The sequence below is a fragment of the Mus musculus genome, chromosome 1, assembly GCF_000001635.26.
Source record: "Mus musculus strain C57BL/6J chromosome 1, GRCm38.p6 C57BL/6J".
Classification (NCBI taxonomy): Eukaryota; Metazoa; Chordata; class Mammalia; order Rodentia; family Muridae; genus Mus; species Mus musculus.
The window spans coordinates 91,487,358-91,511,719 of NC_000067.6; the positions used below are offsets into that span (position 1 = coordinate 91,487,358).

At 47.6% G+C, this 24,362-nt stretch overlaps 1 protein-coding gene and 1 pseudogene across 6 annotated transcripts in view; one reads left to right on the forward strand and one right to left on the reverse strand.

Moving 5' to 3' along the window:
* On the reverse strand, positions 372-2,652 carry Gm19085 (predicted gene, 19085; annotated as a pseudogene).
* Traf3ip1 (TRAF3 interacting protein 1) overlaps positions 7,233-24,362 on the forward strand; it is a 34,718-nt gene continuing 17,588 nt past the window's right edge. Inside the window, exons 1-8 of one of the 6 annotated variants that reach the window (XR_878327.1) lie at positions 7,233-7,531; positions 10,596-10,664; positions 12,145-12,306; positions 13,416-13,553; positions 13,648-14,067; positions 18,066-18,137; positions 20,136-20,211; positions 23,995-24,090. Coding sequence is in view for 5 of the 6 variants with exons in the window: in XM_006529896.2 (XP_006529959.1) it covers positions 7,409-7,531; positions 10,596-10,664; positions 12,145-12,306; positions 13,416-13,553; positions 13,648-14,067; positions 18,066-18,137; positions 20,136-20,211; positions 23,995-24,090 (1,156 nt within the window). In the remaining variant the exon portion in view is untranslated. Of the gene's footprint in view, positions 7,532-10,595; positions 10,665-12,144; positions 12,307-13,415; positions 13,554-13,647; positions 14,068-18,065; positions 18,138-20,135; positions 20,212-21,478; positions 22,646-23,994; positions 24,091-24,362 lie in introns of those variants that run through there. The other 5 variants (XM_006529896.2, XM_006529897.4, XM_006529898.2 and 2 more) reach the window with 5 other exon arrangements.

Here is a 24,362-nt window from a genome sequence, read left to right on the forward strand (position 1 = left end):
CTAAAAAGAATTAGCAACTGTTTCCTTTAGGTTTTGTTGAATTAACATACACTGGAGTCACCTGAAAAGAGGAATTCTCAACTGAAGAACAGCCTCCATAGTCTAGACTATGGCAGGTCTGCAGGGCATTCATAGAATTCATGACTGATGGGCAGGGCCATTCCTGGACAAGTTGGTGTGGACTGTATAAAAAAGCAAGCCGACCAAGGCATGAAAAGCAAGCCAAGAAGCAGTGTCTTCTGTGGCCCTGCTTCAGTTCTCAAATAACCATTCTTAGGAAGTCTTCCTTGTACAAAAGGAAACAGGTCCTACGTATCTGTATATGTCTGTATACACACATACAAATGTGTAAGGCAGTCCACTGACCCTGTGTAGTACCGTAATGATGTTTTCAAACACTTGGTGAGATCCAGCGGTATCTCAGTAGAAGCTTCACTACAATATCTTTTGATGTTGATGTAAATCTTCATTCAAAAGTGAGTCTCCTTGTAAAAATGTGCCCTTCTTTATGGAGTTTGAAGACTCAACAGGTGGACTGAATGTCATTGCTGCCATGCTCTATGTCTCAAAAAGTTCAACTGTAGGTCTTTGGCTCAGCTCCAGCTTGAGGGCCTCAGAGCCTTCAGATGGTGCAAGCAGATGTACTGCAAATCTTCACACAATGGGATGGTAAAGTCTCCAAAGTGTGTGTAGCTCCCACAGTGCGGTATTCCATGCATTACAGTACTCTGGCTCCTCCGGCTTGGGTAGAAACACCCTGCTGCCCTGAGACTCCTTATCAAGCAAGAGATCTGTTCTGGAAAAAGTCTGCATCAGTAAGCTGCTGAAAGGCCAATGCTTCAATCTGGAAGAACCTGTGTGTAATGTGAACAGTGTCTTGGAGAGATGTGTGTAGAATTTCATCCGGTCAATAAAGTGTCACCTTCTTCAGAAAGAACATGAAAAGCAGTTTGAACACAGTGAAGCCTTTCTTGACAACTTAGATCACTAGACTCAATGAGGGTATGAAGAAACACTAATAAATCCTCAAAACATTTCACATTTATAAGATGTACAAACTTGCTGGGCATGGTGGCACACGCCTTTAATCCCAGCACTTGGGAGGCAGAGGCAGGCGAATTTCTGAGTTCGAAGCCAGGCTGGTCTACAGAGTGAATTCCAGGACAGCCAGGGCTACACAGAGAAACCCTGTCTCAAAAAAACAAAAACAAAAAACAAAAAACTAAAAAATCCCAAACAACCAAAAAAACAAAAACAAAACAAAACAAACAAACAAAAAAAGATGTGCAAACTTGGCAAGACATTCTAGAACGGCTGGCAGAAGAGGTGACCTCTGGGCCTTCTTCAGTATTCTGAAGTAGGTCACAAACACAGCATTCGGAGTCTCTGTGTGCAGTTTCAGCTTTCTCTCAGTGCTCTCTGAAGCTTCAGCCTCCCAAAGTTCCCATTCAGTTTCTTTTCTGCTTTCTCCCACTTTCTTTGCATTCTTGATAGAGTTTTTCTCTTTTCCTTGAAAGCCATGAACCTTTTTGGTTTGTTAATGTCTTCTGTATCTTTTTTCATTTCTACTTCCTTGCTCTGCAGCCATAAACATGTTTTTAACATCTCTGGACTAACTTCATAACTTCTGCCCTTCCCAAAACCAGAGATCACTTTAATTATACCAAGAGAAGCTTGGCCTAATTTGTCTTGTTTAAAGAGTTTCTTTACTGCTTCGCAACACATTTCAGATACTGGTTTTGACCTGTCATTCATCAGAGGGAGAACCAGTACAATGATGTTGTCAAAGCTAAAATGGGACAGGGCCACCAACAGCTCACACGGGTTCTTCACTGCCACTTCAGCCAGCCCTTCGTAGGCCTTTAAGGCCACCACATTGCTCTTCTTCACCTTACTTTGCTTCCAGACTTTAACTATTTGCTCCAGATTTTCCAAATAAAGTCTATATTGGCTAATCAGGCCTTCAAATTCTCTTAACTTCTGGGTTTCTTTAAGAATCTTGGTAGGTTTTTTTTTTTTTTTTTTTTTTTTTGCTTCGGTTAGAGGCCGGATTTTATATGAGGGAGTGATGTCCTTAAACAGCTCTATAGGTGAGATAATAACCAACTTCCGGACAGTGTCAGCCACATCAGGGTCCTGCTCCATCAGCATGGAATGCAACTTCTCTAGTTTTTTTTTTTTTTTTTTTTTTTTAATGACTTTCTGGATCTGATAGACTAGCAGATGCCAAGGTTGCAGTCTGTATTTTCTTGTTCTGTGGTTTCTTCTTTCTCTCCATCACATGCTCTTCTCTGGTCAGCTCTTGCCTGGGGTTTTCAATGACCTCTTCCTCAACTTCCAGCTCTTCTTCACCATCTTCTTCTTGCTGGATGTCACGGACTGGCTTCTCCCTGGTCTGTGGTATTACACCACTTTTATCATTGACAGGAAGCAGGTGAATCAACTCCTTTGCTGGTGCAGTGTGCAGAGTTCTTGGCATTCATTTTTTCGTATTTCTCTATCACACTCTCATGCTTTCATCTCTCAGTGTGAAAGGGGTTTTGTGAGAAAAGATGCTTTTTGTCCTAAATCTTCCATCAGCTGTAAGTCATCCTCATCCATCATACCTAAAGGAAGGGCTTCTTCTTCCTCTTCCTCTTCCTCTTCCTCTTCCTCTTCCTCTTCCTCTTCCTCTTCCTCTTCCCTGTCGTGCGCTATCTAACATGAGTGCTAGGAACTGGAAATGCAACTAGTACTCTTAAACCCCTGAGCCATCTCTCCAGTCCAAACATGGTCTACCTTTGATGCTCAGAAAATGGCAAGGATTTATCTATATGAAGATCAAGAATACAAAAAGCCTGGGTGGGCTCCTGCTGGTTAAGATCAACTCATGACCAAAGAGACCAGTAGAGGAATGACCATGGCCTGGGTTGCTATGCCAACAGACCTATGTCTCCCAGAATGTAGATAGAGTTTGTTTACTTTTGTTGATCAGCCCATGAGCCATTTATTTGCCATCCACTTTCCCCATCTGGCTTCTACAATAGAAACAGCCACTGTGACCTTGGAACATGATCTGGAAAGTGGAAAGAGTGATCCCTCCACTGGCAGGTTTGGGCAAGTCTCAGAGACCAACTCTGCATGGGCCCTGATACACAGCAAGGGCTAAATAAGCAGCGAGTTATTTATTATGTGGTATCCATTCATGTGTGAGCCATTCCACAAATATTTGCTGAGTTCCTGTCCTAACCTCTGAGTTCCTTAAGGGCTGGGCCTTGTTACTGTTTGAAGCTCTGCCTTTCACCAGGGTTCTGGCACAGCCTCACTCTGTGTCCTGGAGGAGGCTGGCTTGGCTTTGCTGAACACACCTTTCCACTATCTACCCAGTGTAAATGAGTTCCATGGGCTAGCTATAGACCAGAGACAATGGGCCACACAGAGCCTATTAGGATGCTCTAGCTTGCAGAGCATGACAACCTGCAGAACTGCTGCTATATAACCACAGGTTTGGGAGCACAATTTTGCAAGCTAGGCATCTAAAGTTGAAGTGTTGATGGGTTGGTATTATTCTGAGGATACTCTCTCTCTCTCTCTCTCTCTCTCTCTCTCTCTCTCTCTCTCTCTCCCTCCCTTCTACCCGTGACCTCACAAGATCATCAGTGTGTGTGTGAGTGTGTATGTGTGTCTGTCTGTGTGTTTGTGTGTCTTTATCCATGTCCTAATCTTAAGAGGACACCAATTAGACTGGATTTGGATTCAGGTCTACTCTAGTGACCATTTAATTATAATCAACTCTTTAAAGTTCCTGTCTCCAGACCGAGTCACTTATCAAGCCTTAAACTATGTAGATGTCTGCACATCTTAACTTTTAAATCTCAAGCACGATCTCCAAAAGTCCCGCAATACCTGAGTTCCAAGCTTAGGCCATCTAGAAGAGCAGAAAGTAGCCTTGATCACTGAGCCATCTCTCACATGCCCAAAGGTCAATCTGATTTAGGGAACTGAGGCTGAGATTCCTTTTTTAGATTATCATAGGTTGTATCAACATTACAACTAAAGCTAACCAAGAGAGTACTCAATCTAAGTAATTACTGATGGAAAAATAGATAAGCAAAATATGATACAGAGGGATATTGTTCTACCATAGATCACAGAAATCAGCAATGAGCACAAACCGAGAAAACATCCTGTTAAATGAAATGAGCCAGGCAGAGAGGACGAATGTCACATGATCTCGCTTAAATGAAGAGCTTAAAGTTGAACTCACAGAATCAGAGAGTAAAAGGGTGTTGGTAGAGGCTATAGGAGGAGTCTGGCTTTCCATTACATAAGGTGAAAGAGACTTCACACTTACTTTATAGTATAGTGGCTCTAGATCACAACAACACATTGGGTACCAAATTATTGCTGAGACTAGATCTTAATAGCTTCATCATAAAAATGACACCTCTGGGAGGCCGTAACATGGTAATTATCCGAATGGAAACATCTTACCATATACACAAACCACAAATATCATATTGTACTTTACAAAGCTATATAGCTTTTATTTGTGAAATCTATCCTAGTAAACAAAAGAAAAAAATAAATGCATGAATGACATAATAAAAAATAAAACAAATATACAAGATATAACTTGCATTGAGAGAAAAGTGGGTGGCCATCACTACCCTTCAGCCCTCCTAGGAAGGCTGGAAGCTTTCCCTTATCTGGCTCCTCCCCTCAGAAGAGGGCAGGGCTTGTGGCACCCCTAGAAGCACTTTTCTAGTGGGGTCTTTGACCCTGACTCTGTGTGCCCAGAAAGGAGAGCTTTCCTCCTTCACTGAAGAGAAGTTGTGGTCAGCAGAGCTTAAAGATGTTGGGAGCTGGTTATGAATAGCTCAGAGACCTTTGGGGGTGATGGGATCCAGACCCCAAAGTCCTGAAAACGTCCAGGCAGAACTCTGTGAGAGGGACATGTTTCTCTCCAGTTCTCTCTTTCTGTCTCTGTCTGTCTTTGTCTGTCTCTCTCTGTCTGTCTCTCTGTCTATCTCTGTATCTCTGTCTGTCTGTCTGTCTGTCTGTTTCTCTCTCTCTCTCTGCTTCCCTCCAGCTTCCACAAGCCTGATATAAAGCTCAGCAGTGGAGGTGTCAACACCTGGGACTGTAAGTTAGTAGTGGGGACCTTGCTTTGTACCCCTAACCTGGGAAGCGAGGAACTGCAGCGACGGGCGAGGCTTCCCACTTGTGGAGATGCTCTGCTTCATGGACACACTTTGGTCGCCACAACCAGGGCTTGCAGGCTTAGCGAACAAAAGCTGCAGGGTATTCAGTTTTGAATTTCAAATAAAAGAATGAAAAAAAAAACCTATCTGCTATAAATGTATGGTAAACTGTTTTATCTGAAATTCAGATGGAGTGGATGAGCAGACAGATAGTAGATAGGTTTATCATCTCTGCATGACTCCTGCTTCCTTCCCTGCTACCTAAATCCAGGCCCTTGGCTAAGCCTGACCCACATCCTGGGCTCTCAGCAGATGTGAGGTTCAGCATCCTCAGGTCTTTGTCTCTGGGAATGTTTGCCTCTCAATTGGGGGAGGTAGGGCCTGGAAGCCACTTTGCTTTGTGGCTTCTGTTTCCTGGGGTGAGTCACAACCATCCTTATTCCCTTCATTCACTCAGAAACTGTTCACGTTGAAAGCCTCCCCTGCCGGGCTTTTGAGTTAGAAACCTCTTTCCATTCTTACTCAGCTACCTTCTTCTGTGAATGACTCTTTCCTGCTCTCTCCCTCATCTCAGGGGGTGATGTAGGCTAGTAGCCCCTACTCTGCTGACTGCCCCCCAAGACTGATGGCTCCATGCTGGCCTCTGCATCCTTCCTCTGGGGAGGTCTGGGTTCCAGATATCTTTCTTGAAGCCAGGAATTGCTTATATCTTCTGGGACCCGCTTCGTTGGTGACCAGAATGTTGTCCACTGAAGAATGTCTTTCTTCAGTATGGGGGTGGGTAGGCTGAACCAAAGGCAGGGGTGAGACTCTGGAAGATAGAACTATACTCTTCAAAGTTACCTCCCCTAGGTCAGTCCCCAGAGGGTTGGTTGACAATACTTGCTGTCCTGGATCTTCTAAAAAACTTTGATACCCAGATAGACTGAAGATCTTCTGGTTGGTTAGCCCTCCTAAAGGCAGCCAAAACTGTACTCTGGCCTTCGTGTGTGTGTGTGTGTGTGTGTGTGTGTGTGTGTGTGTGTGTGTGTGTTCTTGGATCCACTTACTGTTCTGCCCTCCTCCACAAGCTGTGAGAGGATAAAGCATCATCTTCGCTTTGTTGTATGGCATAGGCTCCAGGTCCTCAGTAGAATTCCCAAGGTCAGAGGTATCTTCCAAGTAAAACCCTGAGTTCCTACCACCTGGTCCAGCATCACAAACAAGCCAGTTGCTGGCTCCAGCTTTCATTCCACACCTACATCACGATTCTGCTCAGAGTGAACTTTCTAGGGTAGGAGCTAGGTGGGTATGTTCTTAGGGGCGGTGTTTAGAGACAGGACTTCTGCTCTCTGAATTCTGCTCTCTGAACTCCCCCAGAGACCAACTCCAGCTGGGGCTCAGAGTGAGAGGGCTCTTAAAGAAGATTCTGGCTCTCGGGGTGTAGCCATGGTAGAGAGATCAGGGGCAATGTTCTAGTTGGGGTTCTGCCAGTTTGGGCAGAGGAGCTCCAGACCTCAGGCACAGCAGCAACACCTGATCCAGTAGAAGCATCTCCTGCATAGCCTCGGGTGGTGGTGAGGGTGAGGTGGGAAGTAAGTGTGTGTGTGTGTGTGTGTGTGTGTGTGTGTGTAGCAGAAAGCTGCAGCATCCTAGCCTAAGGGCCTAGCTCCTTCACAGTTTTGTGCCCGCTCTGGTGAACCAAGAGCACAGAAAATGTGGAAGGACACAACCCTTCCCCTTGGCACCATCTTAAAGATTACCTAAGGCAGGGGATGCTGGGCAGGGAACAGGAATGAAGGGATGAAAGGAGTCAAGTCCTTTTCCAAGTTTATGTGAAGTGTTATTTTCCTGGTGGGTGTTACTGTAAATGCTCTCCTTAGAAATATCAAATGGTCGCTCTTTTCTCACTCAGAATGCCAGGTCTCTGGGCAGTGCTGTGCAGCGCCCTATGGTGCGCCGGGTTGGCGGAGCAGGCTCAGGTTCAAGCAGCCACAGAGGCGGAGCGCGTGTGTCCTCCAGAGCAGCTAGAGAGGCCGGAGGGGATGGGCGGGGCCGGGCGCGCGTCCGTTGCCAAGGCCGCGCGGCCCTAGAGACCGGGTGCTGGTGGCACGCGCAAGCGCGGTGGCGAGCTGCGGTGCACTGTGGGATGGGAGACCGGCGCGCCGGGACGGCGGGCATCTCGGGGCACCGGGCAGAGGCGCGGCGCGCGAGGAGGGGCGCGAGCGGTCGCGGGCGGCAGCGCCATGAACGCCGCAGTGGTGCGGCGGACGCAGGAGGCTCTGGGCAAGGTGATCCGGAGGCCGCCGCTCACCGAGAAGCTGCTCAACAAGCCACCGTTCCGCTACCTGCACGACATCATCACCGAGGTAGGCGCGGGCTGGTGCGCGTCAGGTTGAGGTGGGGTGAGGGTAGGGGTAGAGTGCGGAACGGGTTAAGGGTCCGGGTAGTGGCGGGACGGGTTGAGGGTTGGGGTAACGGTGTTGAAGGTTATGGTTAAGTGCGGGACCGAGCGAGTGTCGGAGTGAGGGTCCGGGTAGGGTGAGAGTCGAGGTAGGATGCGCGTCTGAGTAGGATTCGTTTCGGGGTGAGAGTCAGAATTAGGGCCGGATCAAGGCGAGTGACCAGGTAGCGTGAGGATCGCGTTGAGGGACCGGGTAGTGTGAGGGGCGTTGTAGGATGCCAATCAGGGTTTGGGTCGAAATGAGGATTAGTCTCAGATGAAGGTGAGGATCAGGGTCAATGGTAAGGTCTGTGTGGCTCCGAGTGCTGATTGGATTGAGAGTGCGTTGAGGGGTGGAGGTGCAGGTCCAGGTCCAGGTGAGGGTCAGGGTTAGGTTCCAGTTGGAGTCAGGGTAGAGTAGCGGGTGCTGGTCTAGTGGTTTGGGTGGAGATAGAAGGCCCGGGTCAGAGTCTAGGTCTGTGGGTTAGGGTGCTGGAGCCAGAAGGTGAGGCTGAGAGGAGGTAGAGGCCCGGGCTGACATCGGTTTATTGAGTGTGAGCCTCGGGACAGGGTCTAGGCTCAGGGTCAAGTTGCTGTTAGGAGCTGGAGGTATGTTGGGGCTCTGGAATTGGGCTGTGCTTATACTTGAGGCCTGGGTAGGGTGCAGGTCCTTGTCTGGGACCTTCTGAGCATTCAGTGGTGCCTTCCATGTTAGGTTCCCAGGCCCACTAGGTCTTGGGACCTGCCTTACTTTACTTCTCCCAACCTGCAGCACTTACCATTATGTCTCTTTAGAGCTTGTCTTCTATTTGTTAGTGAGTCTCCAGGAAGCTGCATTGGATGAGGTACATAACATTGTACAACAGTTACAATTGTGTGGAGTCTGTCTGGGCTCTTGGTAACCCCAAGAGTGTCACTGCAGGGGGTACACAGAATGGGCATGGTACTCCAGAAGGTGCTGTGGAACTTGGGGTATGGTTGGGACTTAGAAGTCCAGAGCTCAAGGTCTCTCCCAGTGTTGACCCTCAGACTTTCTCGTCTCAGTAGGTTGAGCACTGTAGTCTACCCTTCTCGTTACTCATTTGGCCCTCCTACCTTAGCTTGTAATAGGTACTGTCTCGGAACATGGCCCTGTCTGTTAATCTTACATGTGTCCAGAAATGCTCAGGAATCCACCCACATCCCAAGGTGCTCTGCCGCCTGGTAGTCTCCTCTCCCAGTCTGTGAGGCGTTTGTAGCCTATCCTGGAAGGTCTGAGGAAGGGACTGGTGGTGTGGAGAGCCCTGGGAAGCAGGCAGTTGCCACTCTTCAACAGTGAAGGAGTCAAGAAGACTCAGGCATCATGGCACCGGCCTATCACAGTGGAGACTGCTAGGCCTGTGTTTTTATTCTGTTAGTACCCTCAGCCCATGGCTTACGGGGAGTGCTACTCAGCCTCAGATCACTCAGGAACGGAGTGGGGCTTATGGGAGGGAAGAGGAAAGAAGTGGGAGATGACTGTTGACAGGTAGACAGGTGAGGAGTGAGGGCTGCTTTTCTTTTAGACTTTACTGGATCCAGTGGTGAAGCCGGTCTGTTTTGGTATGAAGGTACGTACATTAGCTGTCACCTCCTTGATAAGGAAGGCTGTCAGAGTTGATGTACTTGGAAGTTTTTTCAGAGCAGAGGTAGAGAGCCTCCCTGAAGGTTCTTTACTGTCCCTGAATACTGCATTCAAGTCTCTTCCATGAGGTAGCTACAGCTGTTTCTTCATTAAGCTGACATTCAGACACAAATGTCTCTTGTCACAGTTGCTGCTCACAATTTAAACTGCCAGTGTCTTGGGGAAACCTGAGCAAAGTCAGTTTCAGGAGTGTTAGATTGGGATGCTCTGGTGGTCTGTGTGCCAGCCAGCTGTCTCCTAAAAAAAAAGCCCAGCCCAGCAATATGTTTCTCCTGAAGTTTGTTGTGAGATGGACTCTTCTAGATTAATTAATGACTAGAACGATGTTGCCAAAGTAATTGTAGCCCCATCCCAGAGGAGTGACATTCACATGGGGATGTCTTGCTGCTGATGTTTTTAAAGCCTGCCTCCTGTACCCATGGTAACATGTTACTATGTACCACAAGTCTGGTCATATGAGTCCTCTCCAAGCACCACATTTACATTCTTGGTGTTTTTTTTTTTTTTTTTTTTTCCTGTTACCCGTCTTACTGATTTTTTAGCAATATGTACTTTTGAGAATCCAGGACCCTGGCTGGATGTAGGGTCATAGAGGAACAGAAAATTATTGTCCTTCTGTAGGGGTAACTAGGGCTACAGGTTACGTGTGGGAGGAGGCACTGTGGGAAGAGAACAAATATGATTGGATGGGGAACACTCCATTATGGTAGAAATGAGGGACTCTTTTGGAACTCCTGGTTTCAGATACCCAGGCTAAGTAGCTCCTTTTCTTTCTGGAGTCCGTTCTCCTGGCTTGGTCTGAGTGCACTGGGGAAGGGTTGTGTGGTCAGGCCCTCTGCTAGATAAAAGCTGTTTGTGTCTCCTTGGAGTGCCTCGGCCTCTGGTCCCAAGTTGCTGCAAAGGGACTGAAGTCAGGCCATCGTGGCCCCAGGTTCAGGCTCCCACCACCCTACGTGGCTTTCATCCCTGTTGGCCTGGACTTGCTGGTGGTTTTCTTTTGTTTGGTGTGTGCTTCCCAGCTCTTCCCTGCCAGTCTCTGGCCTCAGTGGGGTGCTGTTCCAGCATCTCTTGACCCTGCCTCCCTTACTGTGAACCTCCTAGCACCTGCTCAGTGATGATAGTCTTTGCTGTCTCATAGCTGGCTGTTCTCTGAAGCCCAGGCCCTGCATTTAGTGGGCATCAAACCTTTGTTGAGGCAGGAGATGAAGTGATTAGGGCTGTAGGTATGACTGTCCTGACCTCTCCTGAGAGCGGGCTTCAGTGGATGAGGTCAGTGAAGGGGCTGCCGAGCCAGGTGTGTATGACGGTCCCTTTCTGTGTTTGGCAGGTGATTAGGATAACTGGCTTCATGAAGGGCCTCTACACAGATGCTGAGATGAAGTCAGAAAATGTCAAGGTAGGTCTGCTGTGTGTTCCCTTTCTCCACACTCTTGCCTTACAGAGTAGAGCACATTTTACAGGCTGCACACTCGTGTGTGTGTGTGTGTGTGTGTGTGTGTGTGTGTGTGTATCATGTCTATGCTGATAGGTGGGTGGAATACAAGGCTGGTTGATTCCTGAGTTATGTGTACCCACTCTTGTTTCATCTCATGTGTGGCAACTGCCTGCTGTGCTAGACTTATCTACTGAAAAGCAAAATTAGGGGCTGGAGAGCGCTGGTAAAGGCTTGCCAAGCAAGCATGCACACCTGAGTTATATCCCTTAGCTCCTCTGTGAAAAGCTGACTGTGACAGTGCATTCTGGTGATCCCAGAGCTGGAGAGGACTTGCTGACCAGGTAGCCTAGGGAAATAGGTGAGCTGTAGGACCCAGAGACTTTGTCTCAAAACACCAAATAGATGGTGTCCCAAGGAGTGATTGATACCTGAGGTGGATCTCTGGCCTTCACATGAACACACACATGTATGTGTGTGTGCAACAATCTCTACCTTTACAGCCACATGTATATGCATGCACATACATCTATACATATATACATACAGAAATGTAAAAAAAGCAGTATTACAACCAGGTGTGGGGATGCATAGCTATAAGCCCAACACACTCAGGTGACTAAGTCAGGGGGACCCCTGCAAGTTCAAGGCCAGCATAGGCTACACAGTGAGTGCCACAGTCAAGCCTGCAGGACCCTACTCAAAAAGCAGAAGTAAATCAGGGTCAGGGCCCGGTCATGATGGTCACTAGCGCTCCGGAGACGGAGACTGAGAGTCATGAGTTTGGAGCAGGCCTAGGCCACACAGAACATGTCTCAGAAACACGCGCCCAAACCAGGTTGTTTTGTAGGTTAATGCTATCCCATTATTGGCATTGAAAGCTTGAATGAGGAGATTTTGTTGTAAGAAAGTGAAAGTTTATAAAGGTTGTGAAAAGTCAGAAGTTCTGAATTTGTCATACATCTACAAATAGTTTCTCATATAAAAGGCACTATTCTGGGCCCATTGAATATATTGAATATTCTGGGCCTATTGAATACATTGAAATTAAAATTTTATTTTAAAACAATTTTGGTTTTTGAAAATCAAATTAATGCAGTGTATTTGATCATATGCACCCTGCCTTCCTCTGAGTCCTCTGATGTTACGTACACTGTCTCCCTCTGAGTTCTTGGCTTCCTTTTTAAGAAAAAAAACAAAACAAAACTACGTGTGTATGTCCATGTATATGTTAATGTGAGTGCAGTGACTGTGGAGTCCAAAACAGGATGTCAGATCCCCTCGAGCTGGAGTTCCAGATGCTTATGAATCCCTGATGTGATGCTGAGAACTGAACCTTGGGTCCTCTGTAACAGCACTGTACATTTTTAATTACCGTAAGAGCCATTTATCCAGCCCCAACGTTTTTAATTTAATGTTTGTCTTCTATGTGGAAATATTTCAGGATAAAGATGCAAAAATTAGCTTCTTACAGAAGGCCATAGATGTGGTCATGATGGTGTCAGGTGAACCCTTGGCAGCAAAACCAGCTAGAATTGTGGCCGGGCACGAACCTGAAAGAACCAATGAGCTGCTTCAATTGATTGGCAAGTGCTGCCTCAGCAAGGTGGGTGGAAGCCGGCCTTTGGAAGCCCTGCCTGGCAGGCAGCATGTCCTGGACCGGCAGAGCTGGTGTGGAAGGCTTTCCTAGTGTTTTGGTGTGTTCATGCTTGTGGAGCCTGTGACACAGGGGTGGGAGTGGTCAGGACCACCACAGAGAGCTGCTCAGTCCCCTGGGGGCTGTGAGGGATGCGGGAGCCAGGAGCTGCTTTTGATGGGGCTTGAGGTTGTTTTCTGTTGTGTAAATCCAGGTAACAGTTATCTCAGGCGGTATAAGTTTTATAGTTTGAAAACATTAGCGATGTGTGGCCATCTCTACTGCGGTCCGCTCTTCATTTGCAAAACTCACTCTCTGTACCCACACCCCCCACCCCGTATAAGCCTGCTGCAGTGGGTATGACGTGTGACACTCCACGTGTGAGGCAGCATGGCACTAGCATGGAGTCTTCAGGCCATTCACAGTGTACCCAGGGGCAGTTTGTTCCCCACTTGGTTAGCAGTACTCTGCTGTGTGTGTAGACCACATTGTTTATCCATTTGTCTGTTAAGGGACATCTGTGTTGCTTCCACATTTTGGCTGTGGTCATGCCACGCTGAGTGCAGAGTGCCACTGCCCCTTTAGACCAGCTTTTAATTCTTTTGATGTAAACCCAGGAGTACTGTGGCTGGGTCATGCTGATTAGTGTGTGTGCACCCCAGTGGGAGGAGCACCACGCTGTTTGCCGGAACATGGCACACTGCATCCCCAGTGGTTCACAGGCTCCACAGCTCCCTCGCTATACCTGTAACTTTAACATTTCCTTTGTAATAGCTATATTAACTGATGTGTGCTCATTAGATCCTGGGGTTCTGTTTGATGGCACTGTAGTGCAGTGTGGGTTCCTAGAGCCCAATGCATGGCCACACTAACATTTGGAGAGAGGGTGACAGAATCATTAGCTTCAGTGTCATTGGTGCTCAAACATTGGGCTTTGTCACTGACAGTTTTGCTTACTAGTTTATCTCCAAATGCCTTTCATGGTAGGGAGAACTCTGTAATGGGCTGTCTCTGAGTGCTCTGTTTGCCGTGCGTGTACTCGCTAACATCATTTTCCCTTCCCTGGCATGGCCAACCAGCTCTCCAGTGATGAGGCAGTGAAGAGAGTCTTAGCTGGGGACAAGGGGGACTCGAGAGGGCGGGCCCAGCGGACGTCGAAAGCACAAGAGCCCAACAACAAGAGTGGGAAGGAGGAAGAGTCCAGAATACACAAAGAGGTGAGCTGTAGGATGCACGTCTCTGACACGGCAAGTCTGTGTAACTAAAGTCAGATATTCAAAGTGATGGGCATGTCCGTATGCTTTCCTTCAGGATAAACGAAGCTCTGAGGCCAAGGAGAGAAGCGCAAGTGCAGAGCACAAACAGAAGGAGGAACTGAAGGAAGACAGCAAGCCTCGGGAGAAGGAGAGGGACAAGGAGAAGGCCAAGGAGGCCGACAGAGACCGGCACAGAGACCCCGACAGGGACAGAAACAGAGACGGAGAGCGAGAGAAAGCCCGAGCACGGGCCAAGGACAGGGACAGAAACAACAGAGACCGGGACAGAGAGGCAGAAAGGGACAGGGAGAGGGACAGGAGGAGCGAGGGCGGGAAAGAAAAAGAGAGGGTGAAGGACCGAGACCGAGACCGTGACAAGGGAAGAGACCGGGAACGGCGGAAATCGAAGAATGGAGAACATACCCGGGATCCTGACAGGGAGAAAAGCAGAGATGCAGACAAGCCAGAGAAAAAGGCATGGTCACTATCAAGACGCCCTTTTCTTCTTTCAGATTTATTTATTCATTATTCTTATGTTTATGTGTGTGCTTGAATGAATGTGCGTGCACCATGTATGTGCAGGAGGCCCTGGGGGCTAGAAGAGAGCTTCACATCCATCCTCTGGTGCTGGGGTTAGAGGAGGTCCTGAGCTACTGTGTGGATGCTGGGAACCGAGCCCAGGCTCTCTGCAGGAGCAGCCAGTACTCCTAACCCTGAGCCATCCCTCTAGCTCCGATGCCTGTTCATGGAGAGTGTGCTGTGCTCTGTAAAACAGCATCTGCCCTGCCTTTGCTTTTTAAAATACTTTTTATTTTTAATTTTTCTCTATTTGTGTGTATGTGCAAATGTATGTCATGTGTGCTAGAGACACACAGGTGATTATGACTTGCCTGATGTGGGGTGCCGAGAACTGAACTCTGCTTTACAGGAGTTAGCAGGGACTCTCAACCACAGCGCTCTCTCTCCAGCTCCTGAACCTGTTGTCTTACTTAGGGTTTCTGTTGCTCTGATGAAACACCATGACCAAAATGCAAGTTGAGGACAAAAGAGTTTATTTGGCTTACATTTCCAGATCATAGTCCATCATTGGGGGAAGTTAGGACAGGAACTTAAGCAGGGCAGGAACTGATGCAGAGACCATGGAAGGATGCTGCTTACTGGCTTGCTTCCCATGGCTCCCTCAGTCTGCTTTTTTTTTTTTTTTTCTTCTTTATTTTGGTTTTTTGAGACATGATTTCTCTGCGTAGCCCTGGCTGTCCTGGAACTCACTTTGTAGACCAGTCTGGCCTCGAACTCAGAAATCCGCCTGTGCCTGCCTCTGCCTCCTGAGTGCTGGGATTAAAGGCGTGGGCCACCATGCCTGGCCAGTCTGCTTTCTTATAGAACCCAGGTGCCCAGGGAGACCACTGCCTACAATGGGCTGGGCCCTCCAGCATTGATCACTAATTGAAAAAATGTCTTATAGCTGGGTCTCATGGAGGCATGTTCTCAACTGAGGCTCATTCCTCTCTGATGACTCTAACTTGTGCCAAGTTGACACACAAAACCAGCCAGGACATCTGTCATCCTTATAATAGGCTTTGGAAAACTTGGAATTGTGAACTGTGGCTGTGTTTGATTTCTTGACATAATCCAAAGAGGTACCAGTTTCTTGCCAGGTGTCTGTTTGAAAAAACTTATTTATTTATACTATAATTGTTGTTACATGTGTGTACATGAAGTATGTATAGATGTGTGTATGTGCATGCCACAGTACGGAGGCCAGAGTTGGTTCTCTCCTAGCCTTTAGGCTACATTCTGAAGATTAAACTCAAATTGCTGGGTTTGCATGAAAAATGCTATTACTTACTGAACCATCTCATTGGCCCAGTTCTTAAAAACTTCCAATGTTTTTGTCACTTACTAATAGTAGCACAACCATTTAACTCAGTATTCTTCAGTCAGTTTTCAAACATATTTAAAATATCCCTAAGCACACACTCTGGGTGGTACTTATGTTCACTCTTGAGTTCCTGGCCTAATAGAGAACTGGCACATAGAAGGTATGCAGTAGACATTAGATGAAACAGAGAACCAAACATCCAGGCAAAGGATGGTGGCGTTTCAGGTCTCAGGTCTTTGGATGGTGTTGATCAGTTGGTAGTAGCTATGAAGTGTTTGGAGTGCTAGAAGACAATTCCAGAGAGGAGGCCAGGTAAATACTGCTGTCAGATGTCTTCTGTCCTCAGAGGTTGACAGTTCCCTGCCAGGCCTGTAGAGAAAGTAGCTGGGAGCAGGAGCTGTCATTGGTGCCTTGCTCTGTCTTGCTAGATCATTCAAAGGCCCTTCACCTGCTGTCATTTGTGCATGTGTCCTATCCCATGTACACAGCTGGCATCAGCTGTATGTGTGGGCTCCTCGGAGCCTGGACAGGACTGAGCTTAGTAAGAATTAGAGCTACTTTCAAAGGTCTTAACACATTCTAAGTGTCAGAAGACTTATTTTCCTGTAATTCCTGCACAATGGCATTTCAGGTAAAATTAAGGTTGGCCAGGGATTCCTTTGGCTTCTTTCTCATTGCTTCCTTAGTCTGGTGACTTTGGGACCAGCCCTGTGTATGGGTTGCACACCAGTCACTTTTCCCATTGCTGTGACAAATCCCTGACAAGAAACAGTTTCCAGGAAGGTTTTCCTTTGGCTTGTAGTGCCAGGGTCTAGTCTGCTCTAGTAGAGAGGACATGACAGCACGCCCTAGAGACTTGGTTGAAAAGCAGCTCACCTTTTCCTTCATTCATTCTCTTTCTGGGACCCCAGCCCATGAAGCACTGCCCGCCATAGTTGGTATGTCTTCCCAGTTCTGTTAAGTCTAGATAATCCTCATTGCATGTCCAGAGGTCCCTTTTCCAGGTAACTCTAGAGCCCAGTGGAGATCAGCCATCCTAGGTCCCGACTCCTTTTCCAGATAACCTGTATGTACAGAGCATCCTAGAGGGGACTGAGAGCTACCTGATCTGCAGCTGCTGGCCAGAGGACAGTCAAGATCTGGGCTGGTTCTAAGCCCGTCTGTGGCAGTATCTTGCTGTGGGTTGCATCTCAGTGTGGTTGTTAGCAAGAGGAGTGGGCTCTGTAGGTTCAGCCATGTTGGCATTCTGTCACTTCTTGTCTGTGGCATGGTGCAGTAAGATTGCTGTGGTCTCATTGGTAGTTGTGTTTAGCATTCTGCCGGGCACTTGGGTGTTTGCTATTTAAGTCACATTTTAACCTCCCCAACACATCCCAGGGTATTGTCCTCAGGGTCATAATGTACCTGTGTCACAGTAACCTGGGTTCCTTCCTGAGTTTTGGGAATCATCTATATCTTATCATTGCCTCTTTTTAGTGGCCTAAGAAAATAGTTTTCCTTGAGCTGTGTTTTTAGAGGCACTAGTGTATTCTGGTGTATTTTAGCTCTGAGGCAGTCCCTCATAGGGACAGCCTTCCTCAGGTCTGACTCCAGAGCAAGCCTCTCCACGACGTGCTCACTGGAGCTGCTGATGCTGTGAATGGTTCACAGAGAAAGGCAGTTCCAGAGAGGGCGGTTTACATAAGAACCAAGTGCAAGGGATGGTTTTGTTTCAAAGGAATGGCCACCACAGTCAAGTGACGTCCGGTTTACTGAGGTCTCCTTATGGTTTTGTCTGGCTGGCTCTTCTGTTGTTGATCTGGGGGTACCTTTATTGAGCTCTGTGGGTCTGGGAAAGCAACATTGAAGTTTATTGTAGCCAGAAGTTCCTGCAGATGTGAGCTACTTCGAGACTCCCCCTTAGTGTTTGCTAAGTCCCTCCAGCCCTCGACAGTTCCCAGCTGTGCTCTTTAGCTGGAGAGGGCCTCCAGCTGCCTGGTGGGAAGACAGGTGCAAGCATGCATTCCATCAGCAGGGCCCCAGGGTGGCTTAGAGCCTAGCTGGGGCCTGGCCACTTCCTCATTGCCCCTCTGTGGGGCTGTGTGGCTGGCCTGAACTCAGCAATCAAGGTGACCCCATTACATACCTTCACCATGAACTTAGCGATGACAGTCTGTCTCCTTTTGTCCAGATCTTTCAGAGAACAGATTTAAGGGATAAGACGGTATTTACAGTACTCACATGGATCCTGACAAAATTTTCACTTCTGCTATGAGGAGCTCTTCCATTCTGAAGTTGCTTCATTATCAGGAGACACTCGGAAGCCAGGAGTGGTTTTACGGTCACACCGCTTCTCTCTGCTGACCTTGGGTATCCTGGCCCTCCCTACTTGAGAGTGTTTCTAGATCTCCTGCAACTTTCTTGGAATATTCTTGGGACTTGTAGGCAGAATTACATGGCTGTCAGACATGGAGTGGCAATGTGCTGTGTGAGAGATTATCTTGTTTGTTCCTTGGTGATATGCACAGTATCTTGGTGGTTTTCTTTCATTGTTAACATTACAGATTTTTAACAACTCTAAAGTGTAAAAAGGATTCTTCTTCTTTTTATAGTCCTCAAGCTCAGGGGAGATATCTAGAAAGCTGTCAGATGGATCTTTCAAAGATGTCAAAGCAGAGATGGAGGTAAAGAAACTGTCTGTCTGCCTGTCTGTCTCTGTTTGCTTTTCTGTTGTCATGATAAAACACTGGTCAAAACAGCCTAGGGGAGGTAAAGGCTTATTTAGCTTATACTTCCACATCACAGCCTGTCAAGGCAGCCTGGAGGCAGGAACGGAAACAGAGAGGTAAAGGAGCCCTGACTCTAGCCCTGTTCTCAGCGCTCAGTCAGCTGGGTTCTGTAGTCTCCGCCTACCTGCCAGAGATGGCACTGCCCACTTCAGTCAGCAATCCAGAAAGTGCCCCACAGACATGCTCACAGGTCATCTGATGGAGCCGATTTCTTTTCCTTTTCTTCTTTGAAACAGGGTTTCTCTATGTAGCCCTGGCTGTCCTGGCACTTGCTCTGTAGACCAGGTTAAGTTCAACCTCAGAGACCAGCCCATCTCTGCTTCCTGAGTGCTGGGATTAGAGGTGTCAGAGGCAGTTCTTAAATCAAGGTTTCCTCTTCTCTTGTTTCTGTAGTTTGTGGCAAGTTGACAGTAAAAGCCAGTATAGTGTGTGAGTGTTGTATGTGTGTGTACACCAATGCATGTGTGTGTACAAATGCACGAATATGTATACGAACGCATGTGTGTGTATGTGTGTAAATGTAGCCATTTGGGTGTCATGATGTTTGTGTGAAGATTGGAGACATCCTTGGTATCAGTCCTCTGCCTCCAGCTTATTTGAGACAGGGTCTTTGTTGCTTTTCTGGAGTACACCCTAGGCTAACTGGTTCAGGTTCCTGGAGTTCTCCTGTCTTCACCTCCCATCTCTCTAGGAACAGTGGAACAGTAGGTACCTGTGCTATGTTTCCAGCTCTTACGTGGATTCTGGAGTTCCAGACTCAGGTCCTTGAGCTTGCGTGGTATTTGGGTTACCTTTCTGTTGCCATGGTAAAATCCCCGATAAGAGCAGCATGGGGAGGAAGAGTTCAGTGTGGCTCAGTCCATCAGCCGGGTAGACAGCCACAGGCGCTTGAGGGGACAGATCATAGTTTTCATCCAAGTGAAATGGCTCTTCGAACAGTGGGAGTGGGGGGTGTCTTTCCATCTCATTGATCTAAGCAAGATGATCCCACAGACATACCCAGAAGCCCATTTCCCAGGCGATTGCATGTCTATAAAGTTGGCAAATTGAGATGAAGGATCATTTGCCAGCAGCACTTTACCCACTGAGCCATCTTCCTAGCTACTGTAGAAGTTTTAAGAGTTGTCCATCTCCACATGCATGGTAGCTGTGAGTGCTCGATCCTCTGTAGTCTGCTGGGAGGAGAGCTGTTTCATAGGTGCTTTACCCCCTGCTGGACAGGTGGAATGGTTTTCTGTGGCATTTCCAGGGCTATGCACAGCTTTGGGTGAGAAGCATAATGTCATCTGGGGAGATGTGGGGTGGCTTCGGGGGAGAGCCAGGTGGATTTGGGATATGCAATATGTCTCCTATAGCTGGTATGATCATGGCTGGCTCTCTCTCTCTCTCTCTCTCTCTCTCTCTCTCTAAATACCCTAGAAGTTCTGACTTGCAGAGTTCTGTACCAATCCATTGTAGTGACATCTTGATCAGTGATGGTCTTTATCTAAGATGGTGGCCCTCTAGGGCTATGTTGCTCATTAACGCTATGGTGTCTCAGTCTGTGCAAACACTACACCCTGAGGTATTGAGCCAGTGAGGAAATTACCCACCACATAGCACAAAGCAGCAAGTGTCTTGTCTCTGAGCCGTAGGGCTGTGTAGCGACTATGATTTGAATAGTCCTACCACTATGTCACGGGAAGTGGCACAGACAGATCTCACTGCAGGGCAAAGGAGGGAGGTGTCCTCTACCTCCCACCTCAGATGAGGGTGTGGACACACCCTCTGGTACAGCCCCTCAATACAAAGGATGTATCCTGTTCACACTCTCCCTGCAGAGCATGGGAAGTAAGTTCTGTTAGAACTGATGTGCAATGTGCCAACTAACTCTTTTTTTTCCTCTTCTTTAAGGCTGACATTTCTGTGGGAGCATCTAGGTCCTCGACGTTAAAACCATCAAAACGGCGATCGAAGCATTCACTGGAAGGTACTGCAAAGCTGCGTGTGCACGTAGCTGAGATGTAGGCTGCTCTTCCTGTGTCTGGTCAGAGTGTGGTAGCTGGGAACCCTGGGGAGCACAGCCCTGCCGCATTTGGGGAGGAGTCAGCTCTGCAGCTGGAGATTGTGGCTTTTGCCCGTGCTCACAGAGCGGTGTGTGCATATGTGTGCAAGCTCATATCATTCAGTGCAGGAGAACCTGTTGAAATCTAAAGGGTAGATTGAACTTCCTTTTCAGAGTTACCTGTCAGTCATCTTGGTCTCATTGGTCCTTCCGCTCTGGTAGAAAGCGTTTGACCCTGTTGCAGATCAGACACGGAGAGCCCATAGGCAGATGCTGTTGCATTTAAAGAAGGAATTCTGTTGAGGGCTGAGGTCTCAGGGCAGGAGGGCCTTAGGGAGTCTCAGACAGTCGCTACTGTTGGAGGCTTACTAACATCACTGAAGTGCAAAGTGGCTTTGGCTGAGCAATTAATAGTTCTAGAAAAATCGCCTTCCTCCTAACCTGTGACATTGTAAGCAGCAGGGGTAGGGCAACTGGGTCATTATGTCAGCTGTCACTTCTAGCCCAGCTTGTGATGCTGGGGTGACATTTTGCGCCTTTTTTGGCTTCTTTCTTTGTGTGCTGTCTGGGAGATGCCCACAAGAACAGTTGCTGACAAGAGTGGAGGGTGATGTTAGGTCTCAGCCACAGGGTCCTGTGGACCCTCACCCCACCCCTTACCAGTGCTTCAGGTCCCTGTGGGAATGATTCCTGGTGAACAGCACTTCCCTCTGATGCACCTGTTCCAGCGACCTGACTCTGTGCAGTACAATGCAGGGTGTGTTTTCACGCAGCCCTTGTTAGGATGGTCTCTTCTTCTCCTCTGGTTTCTTCTGTCTCACTGGGTGTGGTTTCTGACCTGCCTGAGGCCTTACTATTCTAGCTGCTTGTGGATTTGGTGTTAGGTCTAGAGGTCTGAGACGTGAACACTGGTGTTATCAGGCATTTTTAGTCTTTACTCTTTTAGATTAGTTCCTTCTTTCACTTACGGTGTTGCTGAGGCTCTGGATTGTTGAGGATGGTATCCCGGGCAGCTGCCTTTCCTGGACTTCCAGGACTGCATATCTGTGTTAACTCCGGCCTCCTTCTACTGTTCTTTTAAAAGAAGTTTTATTTAAACTGCTTTTCTGTTTGTTTTGGTTTTAGAGACAAGGTCTTACTATGTAGCCCTGGCAGGCCTTGAATTCAGAGGTATCTCTGCCTCTGTCTCCTGCACACATTAAAGGTGTGCCTGGGGTGTTTTATTTGTTTTTTTTTCTTCCCCAGAATTTGTTTTAAAACCTTACTTTATCACTCACACTTGCTTTTTCTCATAAAGTGAGCAGGATGACTTGACAGGTCTTTATGACTTGAGTTAACTATGTCTCCTGTAACTTGGGAAGTTGGTCGTATGTGTGTGTGTGTGTGTGTGTGTGTGAGAGAGAGAGAGAGAGAGAGAGAGAGAGAGAGAGAGTGTGTGTGTGTGTGTGTGTGTGATGTGCTGGTGTCTTTTAGTTGAGGTGATTGTTGATACCTTGTTCTGTTTTAATTTTATTTTCCTCCTCAACCTGCTTTTTCTTGGTTGCTTTGTTTGAGACAGGGTCTTCCTACGTAACCAGCTTCAACTACACGTTGTAGTTCAGCAGGCCTCATCAGCCTCCTGAGAGCTGGGATTACATGCGTACACTATCACATCCTTGCTTTTTAATATTTGCTAGTTTTGTAGATGCTTTTGTGTGTGTGTGTGTGTGTGTGTGTGTGTGTGTGAGACTGTCTTTCCTTCTTCCTCACCCTTCTCTGTGATTCTCCTTTCTGTGACCCCAAGAGAATTCATCCTCAGGGGCTTGGAAGAACTATGACTATAAGATTCAGTGAGCTGGTGGCAGCTCAGTGGACTTTATCTTCCCAGTCTCATCGCCAGCCACTGGCTCACCAGAGGCCCTTCAGCCAGGCTGGCACCATACCAGACATTTTGCCTTTCTTGAGTGGGTCAGCATTTGAGCAAATGTCCTGATTCCAAGGTACCCAAGACACAGGGTGTGGGTGTTTGGTTCACACCATGAGTCTTGCGACCACTCTAAAGAACAAGGGATTCTGGCACAAGTGTTTGGCATGAATAGACCCCTAGGCCCTTCTGGAATCCCTATGACACTTAGAAGATTACAAGACAATATTATACTTATGAACTTGGTAGCAGTTCACTGTGTCAGAACTTACTGAGTTCATCTTAGTTCACTTGTTTGGTAAGTGCAGCATTTGTAAGTTTAACACTTATTTCCATTGTGCAATTTCATGTCAGGAAGAAGGGACTCTAGAGCCAGTGACAATAACCCTTTCCCTGAAAAGGAACATAAGGCTTCCTACCGTAAAGCTAAGAAGGACCATAGCATGAAGCAGCTTGGTAAGATCTCATGAGCAGTAGTGAGGCTGGGGAGTGTGTCTGAGAATGGAACTAACTAGTCATTGTCTGGCCCTTTGCTCTGGGTGATCTCTAGTATGGAGGGTGGCCACTCAGGGCTTGCCCCTTCATGACCTCAGGCTCAGCCCCAGAGTGTCTCCCCAAGCTACAGTAGATGGGGCAAGACTGTGGGCTTTTGTCAGGGCTACCCCAGTGAGCTGCCAGGTCCTGCTCTAAGTTAGCTATGGACTGAGATTGTCCATTTCAACCTTCCTCTCATTCCTGGGCAGAACTCAAAGTATAAAGAGACTGCTGGAGTGTAAGCCTGTGTTCATGGTAATTCTTTTGAAGGAAAATAAATCCAAGAGAAGCGGGAATGAGAGACTCAGGCAACCACAGCCTCACTGAGCCAGGCATCTAATCAGCTGCCTAGGGAGAAAGAGGCCCCGAGGAGAGAGTATGAGTGGCTGCAGGCTTGCCTGTATTTGTGGCAGAAGTCCCACTGTAGACTAGAGTGGAGAAAGGGACAGTTGTTGGAGAAGGGTCGATGTCAGCTGGTAGGGCCCTGAGAAACTGTCTTCTTGGCTGTGTGGACAGCAGGCATGAGTGGAAGGCTTTGGTGCAGTTTTCACTGGGTGGAGAGGAGAGTTGGCCCTGGAGGGGACATGGAGGCTGGAAGACGTTGAGGATCTTGTGGTACTGAGAGATGATGGTGACTGAGGATAGAGAAGTAACAGCGGCTCAGCTCCAGAGTCACAGTGGGAACAGGGAGAGTTAGGTAGATTTGCTGCTACAGATGGTGGGTTGGATGCCACCAGTCAGGAAAGAAGGGACACAAAGGGAAGAGCTTTCTGGGAGACTTGGGGTGGAGGTGTTGGTTGGAGGGTTAGGTGTCAGTGCCAAGAGCTCTGGGACAGTCAAGTTTGAGATACATGAAGCAAGTGGAGGTATGCCTTTCTGTATGCATGTCAGGGAAAATCATGGAAACAGGAGGTGAGACCACAGATGAACGCTTAGTCTGCAGTGACGGTCACAGTGTGGCCTTTAGATAGTGGTAAGCCCAGATGCCTGGAGGAGAGAGAGCCTGCCAAGACTCCGTCCGATTGGAAGGTGGGGGACCAGAGGAAAGTTGGAGAGGATGTCCTGAATGTCAAAGGAAGGGCATGCTGGAGAGGAGAGGGGGATCTTGTCCAGTCTTCTGAGGGGTGTCCTGGGCAGCTGAGCATTGAGTACCGAGAGGACAGCAATTTGTTGGTGACCCTGGTAGTAGGCCTCATAAACATCCTAACTAAAGCAGCCCAAATACAGAACTCCTCGCAGCGTTTTAATCTGCTTTAACTGTTTTATGTCAGGAAGGAAAGAGGATAATATTTCAGCTAAGATTTTAGACTCCATAGTGTCGGGACTAAATGACGAACCAGATCAGGAAACGACCACTTCAGAAATAGGTAAGAGAAATGCATCCTTCAGTTTGATTCCTCACGGGTATGATATGAAACAGTCCACACCAGTGTCAATGCTAAGAGAGACTGTTCTTCAGTCTGTATTCTTCACCATTTGGATACAGACTATTTGCATGTCAGTATAGCGATGGATTATTTGTATTCTAAACACTTTTTTAATGCTGGTCACATTTTTTCCCTGTATACTGAGGATCAGATATGACTTCCTGTTCAGTTTGATTTAGTTTGCTAAGTTATGTGATAATTTTACTAAGTCA